Below are 12,230 nucleotides of genomic sequence, written 5' to 3' on the forward strand. Positions count from 1 at the left end.
ACCGCTGTGCTAGCAGCACTTAAGTGACCTCCCAGGGGCGCAAGCCTGGGGGGGGTTTATATCTGGAGGTCCTGAGCTGCCTGAATAACAAGACCCGCCCCCCCCCCAGCCTTATTGACATTGTCCAAAGGAAAGCGTAGCAAAATGTTTGGCACCAGCTTGGCTGCAGGGGTTGCTGGAAGGAGGCATACAGGGTGCCATCCAACTGTTTTGGTGACTCCAGCAAGTCAGATTATTGTCTTCCCCATCCCTTGTGAGGCAAGTTTGGTATCAGTGCACTTCTTCACCCCAGGGCGGCGGGGAGAAGACCGCTTTTGCGGCTTTTTGCCACGTGTATCTTGATTTTTATACTGTTACCTCCTTGCACAATCTTTATTATCAAAGCAGATATGAACTTGGTGGCCACAGAAACTCGTTACTCACATGCCCCAAAGCTCTTCATGGTCCACCTTTTTAGGAGACGACTTTTTAGGAGGCAACCTTTTTAGGAGACGACTTTTTAGGACAACACCTCAGGGTGTTGTTTTGAGCAGGGCTTTGGAGGGACAGCTCTGCAGATCTGGCAATGTAGATGGACCCATCTGCACTAGGCTTCAGGCTGTGACGGTGTAAATCGGGGCTTGGGAACCTTTTTTCAGTCAGAGGGCCATTTTCCTTACTGGGTGACCTTCCGGGGGCCACACGGTAGCCATTGGGCAGGGCCAGGGGCAAAAGCAGCCGGAGCAATTAATGTTAAGTTTTGTAGCATTAGGCTAACTTCTATAAACACATACAGTGGCCATTGCGGTATTAATAATACATTTCAAGGCCAGGAGAATGTCTCCCTACCTACCCATTTCCCCAGATGCGGCCAATGGAATTGCATTTTGGTTTCTCTAAAAATTCCTTGGGTGCTTCATCTGAAGAAAAGCCACTTCATTTGCTTCCGGGACGGAATACTGGCAGAAACTTGTAAAAGTTAACTTTTTCTCTCAGTAGTTCCACAGTGAAGCCACTAGGTGGCAGGATTTTAGATCCTCTTCAGGCAGAAAGAAAATGTGGGAAAAAACTGTTCTGTCCTCAGGAATTTCAGCCCCTGTCATTTTGCTTTTTTATATTTATACTTTTTCATATTTCTGCTTAGAAAAACTCAAAGAGGCCCTGTTCAATGTGGTGGGTATATTACGCTGCAGAGTTATACCAGGTGTCCTTTTAAAGTTGTTTCTGGACAAACATTTGGTTCTGTTTTGTATCTCAGTTCAAAAAGCGAGAATTGTCCTTCAAGGGCCTTGCGATTTGTTCAGATTATCCCACAATCCATACTGAAAGGGTCAGGTTGACTGTGGACTAGCCACTGTCTCTCAGCCTAGCCTACCTTAAGGGGTTGTTGTGAGGGTGAAATGAAGGGAGGGGAGAGAAAATGTATGCCTCCCTGTTTTTTTGTTTTGTTTTTAAAAAAAGTCACTATAAAATCCATAATAATTAAAATATACAATGGTACAGTTCCAAGAAAAAAAATATCTGTGATTAAAATTTGCAACAAAACAAGCTTGTTAAGAGGCTTAGCAATGGAACAGTTAAAAGTGTGATTAAAATAAGTAATTGGGTCTTTGGTCGCAAATTTCAAAGAGACTGGAGTAAATTTATTTGGTATATGAACAATTATTGTAGAAATGTGAAGACACTAGCGGGACTGAAGTAAATCCAGGAACGATAAACTTTTAAACTTTTCAGACCAAAGAGATAGAGTTGACTACAAGGATATTAAGGTCAGAAATTGATAATTTAAAGTGTGATACAAAGATCTGAAAATTAAAAAAAAAAAAACAGCTGAAGGGACAGAGGGAAGTCACAAGCTCGGCTGAGCAAATAGTATATTTGTTTGTTATTGCAAGGTTGGATTTGTTGTGTTATAAAAGGAAAAACTAATAAAAATTATAAATAAATAAATAAATAAAATAAGTAATTAGGAAAATCAAGTTCAGAGGAAGCCTTGCCTAAACTGGTGTATCTTCAAGAGCCGATGGAATGCCAATACTGATGGGCCTGTCGTCTTTCAGCCTGGAGGCATTTTGCAGGGATGGAAAAGCCCACCTGCGTGTTACCACAAGCTGAGCACCATCAGACTGTGAGAAAAACCAGCCAGGTTTCATTTGCTCATCTTAATTCCCTTACTCACAGCTGTCCATGGAGGCGCAGGTCAATTCTGTGTGCAGGGCAGCTGTCGACCAGCTCCATCTGGTATGCAGGCTGAGACCCTATCTGCCCGTGGACTGTCTCGCCAGAGTGGTGCATGCTCTGATTATCTCCCGCTTAGACTACTTCAATGGGCTCTACGTGGGGCTACCTTTGAAGGTGACCTGGAAACTACAACTAATCCAGAATGCGGCAGCTAGACTGGTGACTGGGGGCAGAACACATAACACTGGTCTTGAAAGACCTACATTGGCTCCCAGTACATTTCCGAGCACAATTCAGAGTGTTAGTGCTGACCTTGAAAGCCCTAAACGGCCTCAGCCCAGTATACCTGAAGGAGCATCTCCACCCCCACCGTTCTCCCCGGACACTGAGGTCCAGTGCTGAGGGCTTTCTGGTGGTTCCCTTGCTGTGAGAAGTCAAGTTACAGGGAACCAGGCAGAGGGCCTTCTCGGTAGTGGTGCCCGCCCTGTGGAACGCCCTCCCACCAGATGTCAAAGAGACATTTAGAAGACACCTGACATTTAGAAGACATCTTAAGCCAGCCCTGTTCAGGGAAGTTTTCAATGTGTGACATTTTAATGTAGTTTAAATCTTTGTTGGAAGCCGCCCAGAGTGGCTGGGGAAACCCAGCCAGATGGGCGGGGTACAAATAATAAATTATTATTATTATTATTATTATTATTATTATTATTATTATTATTATTAGGTGGTGACTACGAACCGTAATGGCGATGCAGTGCTGGAGACAGTGCCGAGAATCGCAAGTGGAGATGGCGCTGTTGCTTAGGCAGCTGGTTTGCCACTTTGCCATTCACAACAGACCTCTTGCTATTTCCTGACTGCCCTCTGCACCCGATGAGCTGTAATAAATGGGAAGGAACCAGATCTCAAGCTTGTCATTGCAAGCTTGTCATTGAGAGCCAGCGTGGTGTAGTGGTTAAGAGCGTAGTCTTGTAATCTGATGAACTGGGTTCGCGTCTCCGCTCCTCCACCTGCAGCTGCTGGGTGACCTTGGGCTAGTCACGCTTCTCTGAAGTCTCTCAGCCCCACTCACCTCACAGAGCGTTTGTTGTGGGGGAGGAAGGGAAAGGAGAATGTTAGCCACTTTAAGACTCCTGAAGGGGAGTGATAAAGCGGGATATCAAATCCAAACGCCGCCTCCTCGTCGTCCTCCTCCTCCTCCTCCTCCTCCTCCTCCTCCTCCTCCTCCTCTTCTTCTTCTTCTTCTTCTTCTTCTTCTTCAATGCTCTAAAACTGGCATTCGGCACTGCACAAAGAGTCCGCAGGGAGCATGTGGCCCAATCTGTTCTCATGGTACACCTTCCCATCTTCAGTGCTGGATCATCTTTATATGTGTGACGATGTAGATGTTGCAGGGTCTTCCTTTATTTAGATCTGGGTGCAACAACTTCCTCTCCAATGCAACTGGCATTCATATGCATACAGCCTCCCACAGCAGAAGACAGCGATTGAGGCTAGTGGCCACCGATAGCCTTACGCTCCATGACTTTGTCTAAATCCCTTTTAAAGCCGGTCTCTCTCTGAACCATCCCCTCAGCTTACTACATAGTTAAGTGATTGCTGATCCACTGCTATTTGAAGTACCTGTAGGGGCAACCTATTCGCTCACGAAGAATCATTATTGAAACAGTTCGTTATCCGGAAAAACTGTTCTACACTTGGAGCCCTCATCACCGCACTTCTGCAGGATTTTGACTGTTGAAAGACAATTTGCCTTCATCTCAGCCTGTTTTGATACTGACTGATCCCGCTTTCTGATTCTGTGCATGGAACATTTATTTGATTACTTGCGACTTTATGCAAGGATGACATATTTTCTGCTTATGAAGTGTGAAACAATATAATGTTAATAATATTTTGTTAGATCATTATTAGCCGCGTGTTGCTTGTGGTTGTTTGGAGTTTTCTGTTTTTGCAACACAGGGAATTTCCTGGCCGTACTGAGCCAAATGGAAACAATGGTCTGACTCAGTATAGGGCAGTTTCCTATATTGTTGGTGATGGACCTTGAGGTTCTGTTAAAGAAGCATATAGAATCAAATACAGTGGACGCTCAGGTTGCGAACGTGATCCGTGCGGGTTACTTCCGGGTTTTGGGTGTCGCGCACACGTGGGTTGCAATTCGGCACTTCTGCGCATGCGCAAAGCACAATTTAGCGCTTCTGCACATGCATGACCCCTGAAACCCAGTAGTAACCTGTTCCGGTACTTCCGGGTTTCGGCAGTCCGTAACCTGAAAAAACACAACCTGAAGCGGCTGTAACCCGAGGTATGACTGTAACTATTAAACTTGAAATGACCCCTGGGGTCATCTCGTCCAATTCCCTGAAATGCAGGAATCGCAGCTAAAGAATCCCCGGCGTATGGTCATCCCACCTCTGTATAAAAAAGGAGAGTCCACCTTCCGAGGGAGCCTGTCCCACTGTCAAACAGGTCTTAGAATCAGAAACTTCTCCCTAATGCCGAACCCAGAAATATAAAGCTTGGCCCACCTTTTTGCAGGGTGGATTTTAAAAGTAGGCACCAGTGCTTTTGAATTGTGCTTGGAAAATTGTCGGGCAGCCTGCGTAGTTATTTTTAAGTTTTCTTCCAGCATGCAACATGCTTCCGCTTTTGAATCCTCTGCAGCCAGAGTGTTGGGATAAAACGCAAGAGTTTGTGTTTGAACTGGAGTCTCCCTGCTGCTCTTAATTGCTTTTTGACATTTGTCCACCCCTCTTCCAGTTGCTCTACAAAGCTTTTGTTTCAATCTTCTGGTGGTTATCTGAGCTAAAAGGCAAATAATGAGAAGCTCAGCACCTCAGAGATGGGAGTCAGATATTCTGGGAGAGTGGCAGATTGTCGAACGCTTTGGTTGGATATTCTGGGAGAGTGGCGGAGTGCTGAATGTTTTGATGGGGCTCTCCATTGCGCTGTTCCGTTAAGCCCTTCAATTTGCATAATAAGTTGAATTGCAGCAATTATGACACATTCCTTGCTTTGAAACGCACGTGTCCTTTCCTTTGCACAAAGAGCCCAGATTTCGTACGGAGTAGAAACCAGGCTCTGTTTATAGCAGTCTTTTATCCAGCAATACGAGCTCAACTTCAGAGGCTTTTAGAAATGCAGGCATTGCCTTTCGTCTGCAATCCTGTTTGCAAAGTCAGAGGCACCTGGATAATCTTGCTGCAGTTGCAGAGCAGTGATGTGGAATCTGCGTCCTTCCAAGATGCCGTTGGACTCTCAGCTTCTCCAGCAAGTATGCCCAGTTGTCAGAAACAATGGCATGAGCCTCCCCTAAAAAGACACCCGCTAAGTTGAACAAAAGTTGGGGTTCGGGGCTGACGTAAGGTCAGGCAGATGTTTTAAAAGCCTCTGTGGAGGACTGTGGATTCTGCATATCACAAGAAGCATTCTTTCATGCAAAGGAAGAGACATAGGTGCACAGAGGCTGAGTTGTAAGTGTGTGTCAAAGCAGTGTCTACATGGCAGTTAAGGCAGTTGCCTTAACTTATCCCTTCCATGCTTTTGGCACATGAGTAAATATGTGAGGTTTAAACCCTTAAACCAAAGGGTTTTGGTCCTTAAGTTTTACATTCTATAGCATAGTGTTTAACATGCTTCACAGTAGCCTTTTAGGATTTAAATCAGGTGTGGAGAAACTTTGACTTTCCAGGTGCTTACTGAACTACAACTCCAATCACCCCTGGTTGTTGGCCATGTTTGCTGGGGCTGAAACAAATAAACCTGTAATTATATCTCTCGCTCACTGTCTTAGAATGTGCCATAAACATTACAGATAATGTGTGATGAATAATAATTGTGGGTCCACAGGTTTTGAGCCTGTGTCTTCATGGCCTTTATACTCGTGAAAAAATGTTGCCCAAAATAATGGATAGAATTCGCCTTAATTCCTCTCCCCCTTTGTTCTTTTGTTCCAGGTCTGGAATTTGCATATTCTGCTGCTCCCAAATCTATGCAGAGTGCTATTATGGGTCTCTTTTTCTTTTTTTCCGGAATTGGGTCTTTTGTTGGATCAGGGCTTCTGGCTTTGGTGTCTATTACAGCGATTGGCTGGATGAGTAATCACACAGATTTGGGTAAGTTATTTATGTGTTTATTTATTTATTTATTTATTTATTTATTTATGTTCCAGCATGTTAGAGAAAAAGAAAGCAGAGTACTTATTCCTAAAGCTGCCGCATGCTGTTAATTTTAAAAACTTTCCTATCTTAGGCACGGCTGTTTTTTCTAAGCTGCAATTTTCACTGGCAACCTTCGCCAGAGGAGGCATTTTAAAAGCTGAGCAACGATTACACAGAAATTCCGAAACGACCCTGTAATAATTCCACCCCCCACCCCCGTATAACAATGCTGGTTCGTTCGTTACTATCTTTAGAATGCTGTTAGAGGCTGCTCTGGAGAAATTGTTCGCTGAGCAAAGCAGTTGACACCGGGGATCTCCTTTATTTTGGTGCCCTCTGAGCAAAGTAGCTGGTTATAGACCATCCAAGGGGTTGTAACTACTATCTTCTGGTTGCAGATCCCTCCTTCCTTCCTGGTGAAAGACGACTGAGAGGGTTGTGAGGGAATAGCTTCAGATATTGCCAGATGAGACGGACTATCTGAATCCGTGCTAGCCCTGGGTTCAGGCCTGGTTGGGGGCCAAATCAGCCTCTGTCATTCTAATGGATGAACTTTATTATTTATTTATTTATTTATTTATGCATGCATGCATGCATACATACATACCCCGCCCATCTGACCGGGTTTTCCCAGCCACTCTGGGCAGCTCCCAACAGAATATTAAAAACACGATAAAACATCAAACATTAAAAACTTCCTGATACAGGGCTGCCTTCTAAAAGTCAGATAGTTTATTTTCTTGACATCTGAAGGGAGGGCGTTCCACAAGGGAAGCACCACTACCGAGAAGGCCCTCTGCCTGGTTCCCCATAACCTCACTTCTCGCAGTGAGAGGACTGCCAAAAGGCCCTCAGCGCTGGACCTCAGTGTCCAGGCAGAACGATGGGGGTGGAGACGCTCCTTCAGGTATACTGAGCCGAGGCTGTTTAGGGCTTTCAAGGTCAGCACCAATACTTTGATTTGTGCTCCAAAACGTACCGGGAGCCAATGTAGGTCTTTCAGGACCGGTGTTGTATAGTTGTATGCCGCATTCTGGATTAGTTGCAGTTTCCGGGTCACCTTCAAAGGTAGCCCCATGTAGAGCACATTGCAGTAGTCCAAGATGGAAGGACAGGAGGAGTGCCATGCTGCTGCTGCTGCTGCTGCTCAATCTCTCAGTGGCCTTCAGAACCACTGGCTATAATATCCTTCTGGATTGACCCTGCTGGATGGGTCTCAGTAGCACTGAGCTACAATGGCTCTGTTCCTACCTGCAGGGTTGTGAACAAAGACCAGCAGGAGAGTCTTGTCTGGCTTCTGGGATAGCCACGCAAAGCCTCTTGAGTTCAGCGGGGGCGCTCCTGCCTCTTCGCTCAAGAGGCTTTGCGTTGATTTCTTGTTTTCCTCCTCTAAAAACTAGGTGCGTCTTAGGGTCGGGTGTATCTTATAGAGCGAAAAATACGGTATTCAAAATCCAACCCAAACTGTCTAGGTTAATGAATTCAACAAAATGGGTGAACGTGATCCATTGATGCCGGCTTTTCCAAATCTGATAGTCACTGGCATCTCCAGCACCACCATCCCCCAGGTAATCCCACCGCCCGCCCCCCCAAGGAAGCAGCACCATCCACTTTGAGGACCGCTGTGTTGTGACATTGGTGGAGCTGCTCTGAGGTATAGAGAAGGTTTGATAGAGAAGGGGGGGGGGGGAACCTCATAGAAGGCTCAGAGCCAGGAGAACTATCCCAGGCAGAATCATTCCCCCCGGCTGATTGATCCAGTTTCCTCCACATGCCGCAGCAGCACAGTGTTAACTGTGTTGGCTCAAATCATTGTGTTTCTTTAGCTCCCCCTCACCACTTAATTTGCCCACAAACACTCAAGTGCCAGCCCAGCCCCCATGAAACAATTAAATTATTTCTGGAGTTTAAAAAATGGAGATTTCCATGGCGTTAACATCCTGACCTGTAAAAGGGAAATTGCTACTTTTAAAAGACTCGGCCTCTGCATTGTTGTTTTTTCATGTCAAGTGCAAAAGCCCCTTTGGGCTCTTCCGAGAGCTTGTAATTATAAATCCATTTAATTGAATCTTACGTTTTACGTAATTAAAGTAATTTCAACTTGACATGTATGCACAAACAAGGATTGATGAGTACAGAATTTTTTCTGACGCCCCACCACCCTGGTCCCTGCCCAGTTCTAAGTAATAACTATAATGAACCAATAGGGTAGTCCTCCTGAGGTCTATTGGACTCTGTGTGTGGACATGCAACATTAGCAAACAAAGTTTCCTTAACAGAAGCGTAATTTTCAACCAATGAGCTTTCCTAATTTAGGAAACTAAACCCTAGTTTTGAAGAAAAGCTGAGTGCAAGCCCTGTGCGGGTGAACTGAAGTGTCTTAATTGAAGAGCAAGATCTCAGGAAAGTTTTCACACGGTTCCAAGAAAAGGAAACTGCTAGACGGCTCCAGTATGATTAAAAAAAACAGTTTCCTGTTGAGGGACAGCTTCTGTAGAAAGAAAATATTTTAGCCCATGGACTGCTCTCTAGAGACTCAAGCAGCTCCCAAGAATACAGGCAACCCGTGTCATCCACAGGGGTTCGGGTCCAAGGATTATGCGCATGTACGAAAATCGTGTATAGCTAAAATTGCCTTTTCCTTGGCTGGCAAGGGGCGAGGGAGCCCTGCAGGGAGGCCTCCTCATGTCTCCACGTCTTCCCTTTCTCCACGTGAGTGACTGAAGACCGGCCGCTGTCACCTATTCATCCCTCTACCCTGCATAGGTGGAAATGGGGAGTTTGCCTAGTCTGCATGGGGGGGGGGGGAGAGCCGCTCCACAGCTAGCCATCCCACTTTCTATAAGTTGGCCAGTGAGGGGAAGGGCCAGAGGTGTGGGGAAGCTGGAGACCCCAAGTGGACCTCGAGCATAGAGCCTTGTGAGATCTTTGTGGGTTCAAAATCTTGGATCACCACCACTCCCAGAGCTGTTAGCCTTGCAGGCTCGCCAGGCAGGACTTGCCTGGTCAGGTGTAGTTCCTGGACCAATGGAAAGGAGGAGGAGGGAAGCAAGCGGAAAAGGCAGAGAGAGATGCAGGCAGAAGGAAAAGGCTGGGATAGAGCGGCAGCAGAGCGCATATGATTGGAATCGTGGGCGTTAATAGTGTTAATAGTCTTATGTGTTAATAATGCACATGAGACAGAGGTCGGCAACCTGAGGTCCGCAAGCCAGTTCCAGCCCGAATGGGTTCTGGATCCAGCTCCTGGACGGTCCAGAAATCTCCGCATAGTTCTGATTCATATAGTTTGGGCTGCACCATTTTTTCTTTGGAAATCACTTCTGCGCAGGTGTGATTTTCGGTGTCTGGGCATGCGCAGAAGCGATTTCCAGCGCTGAGCCGGTCCGGCCCGCTGACGATCTCCACAGGAGTGATCCGGCCCATGCCCTGTAAGCTTTGCCGACCCCTGACATGAGATATGATTTGCCCGCAGGAAAACCAGCCAACCTCACTGTAAAGCTAGCATTAGTGTTTCTCTTTTGGCAAAATGCTTCTGTGTTCCAGCTATGTGGAATGGCATTACTTGGTGTAATGGCATGAACTTACCTTATCTCTCTCTTTCTCTCTTTTCCCTCTAGGTAACATTAATGGGTGCCATTTAAACTATTACTTTTTTCTGCTGGTTGCTATTCAAGGAGCAACCCTTCTCCTTTTCCTTATTGTGTCTGTCAGATACGACCGCCAAAGATCCCGGACTAACGGACCTCCCGCCAGTGTGCGGACCTGACATCTGCAAGGAAAGAGCAGCTTTTATGACCGACGTTTGACGTCAGATGAACCATCCATCTCTGAGGTCTTAAATGCTAATAATACAGTGGCCCTTTGTGGCCAGGAAACATTTTCTTTAAACTTGCATGTTAACATTGCGTTCTTGCCTCAGCCCTCTTTGTTCCTTCCCCTGTAAAAGTAGGTAAGTGCCTTATGTTAGCAAGATGGCCTTGTCTTGCCCAGAGACATGGCCCAAGCTCTGTTTTTCAACTGTGTTGCCCTCGGGCACAGAAGATGCACAGAAGATGCAGCGAACTTATTCGAAGCTGTTTCCTTCAGTCTGTTGAAGCTGGGGATGATTAGCCTTTGGATACAGAAGCGATGAATGACTGCCTACTAAGGAGACGTTTAATTTCTTTGACGAATGACTTTGAAGGAAATGAGCAAAAGAAGGTTGCTTGCCTTGCTTATCCATTTCCCCAGAAATAATGTTCTCCTTTCTTAAAACGGAAGTGTCGGTGTGGATGGGGGTGAGAGGTCTCTGTTGGTGGTGTTGGTTATATGGGAATGAAGCGGTGTGGAATTTTTTTATTCCTGTGTTGTCCAAAAAGGGAAGCAACTTCAACCTATGTGGTATTTTCCGCGGCAAAAGTTATGAAACTACTGTAATGAACAGGCCTCGCTGTGCAACATGGTGGTCCTTCTGTTACTGTCTCATTTCTATCCGTTAAATCATTTCGTGGCGGGAAACTGAGCTGGTATCAGAGTCTTTCCTTTTCCTTTTCTGTTGCCTCACACCTTGAGAATTTATCCTTTTCTTTCTTAGGTAGGAGTTGAAATGTACTCAAGCGTTTGGGATATATTGTGTGCTGTGAATAAGCAAATCTGTTGCTGTTACCTCATTTTTAGGTCACTTTCCCATTTAAAAGCTGCTGGCGCGGATGGGAGTAGAAACTAAAAGTATTTGAAAGTGTACTTTGAGCTAGGTTGGATGGACATTCTGAAGGGCACAGCCAATTTGTAATGGAGGCCCAAGATGGATGGAAGTTGTTTGTGGTGGGACCTTGGCAATCTGTGTGCCAAAACAAGGCCCAAGAATCTACATTGACTGCTAGCCAAACAGGTTCTTCATTAAAACTCCATCTTGTGGAGGACAAGGCTCTTGTATATAAATCAGGAAGAGGGAACATTCGACCTTCCTGAAGTTGGACACCCATCTCCCATCAGCCTCAGCCAGCTTGAGCAGTGGTCAGGGATGATAGGAGATGTAGCCCCAAACAACCTGAAGGGCCACAGGTTCTCCACCCCTGACGTAAATCTGCCTTGAGCTTCTCAGCAGAGGGGTGTGCCATAGAAACAGTTGGGTTTCCTCAGTCATTTTCCTAGCCTTCTTAATTAACCTAATGAAAGGAAGAGCCTTTATATTTCATCTTGCGTGTACCTCGCTCAAATGTTTTCTATTTCTCACAGGGCCTAATTTTCAACCACATAAAAAGCAATATTTTGCACAGAAATTGCAGATTTCTGGCAAGTGGGAGTCAGCTTCACCTAATAACAAATGGTTTTCCAACTTTTTTATTTTTGGTGGGGAGGTGATTAATTTTTAAGAGTATTCAAACATTGGAATGGAAAAGGCGCCTTTGGTTTTCTATAATTCAAGTACCTTCATTTGGAAATGTTTACAAAAGCCCGTGTGCGGGGAACCTGTGTTCTAGAGTGAATAAAAAAGTATGCTGCAGGTATTCTGTTCTCTGTAGTCTTTGATGCTCCCCCTTCTGCTGTTGAACACCAAGAAAGTGCATTGTGGATTTACAAGTTTGCTGAGATCCATAAAGACAAAAGAAGACGATCTGCTTGACCAGACCAAAAGGAAAAACTTGCTGGACTTGTTCAGAACTGCCTGGCATGATGCCCGAGAAAAATGAGGCCTAAAGCAGGAATAATCCAGGTTCTATATCAGGTTTCCTCAACCTCGGTCCTCCAGATGTTTTGAGACTACAATTCCCATCATCCCTGACCACTGGTCCTGCTAGCTAGGGATCATGAGAGTTGTAGGCCAAAAACATCTGGAGGGCGAAGGCTGAGGAAGCCTGTTCTGTATGTTAATACTTTATAATTCCTGTACAGGGATGGGGAACTTTTTTCAACCTGAGAGTCACA

General features: G+C 45.5%; 1 protein-coding gene across 2 annotated transcripts in view; it reads left to right on the forward strand.

Moving 5' to 3' along the window:
- Positions 1–11,812, forward strand: part of SLC15A4 (solute carrier family 15 member 4) — a 54,911-nt gene extending 43,099 nt beyond the window's left edge. For both annotated transcript variants that reach the window (XM_083717324.1, XM_083717325.1), the window contains exons 7-8: positions 6,120–6,278; positions 9,941–11,812. In XM_083717324.1, coding sequence (XP_083573450.1) covers positions 6,120–6,278; positions 9,941–10,089 — 308 coding nt within the window. In that variant the 3' untranslated portion in view covers positions 10,090–11,812. The remainder of the gene's footprint in view (positions 1–6,119; positions 6,279–9,940) is intronic.
- The last annotated feature ends 418 nt before the right edge of the window (positions 11,813–12,230 follow it).

Source organism: Podarcis gaigeae (assembly GCF_964106915.1).
Source record: "Podarcis gaigeae genome assembly, chromosome: 16".
In the NCBI taxonomy this organism is placed as follows: domain Eukaryota; kingdom Metazoa; phylum Chordata; class Lepidosauria; order Squamata; family Lacertidae; genus Podarcis; species Podarcis gaigeae.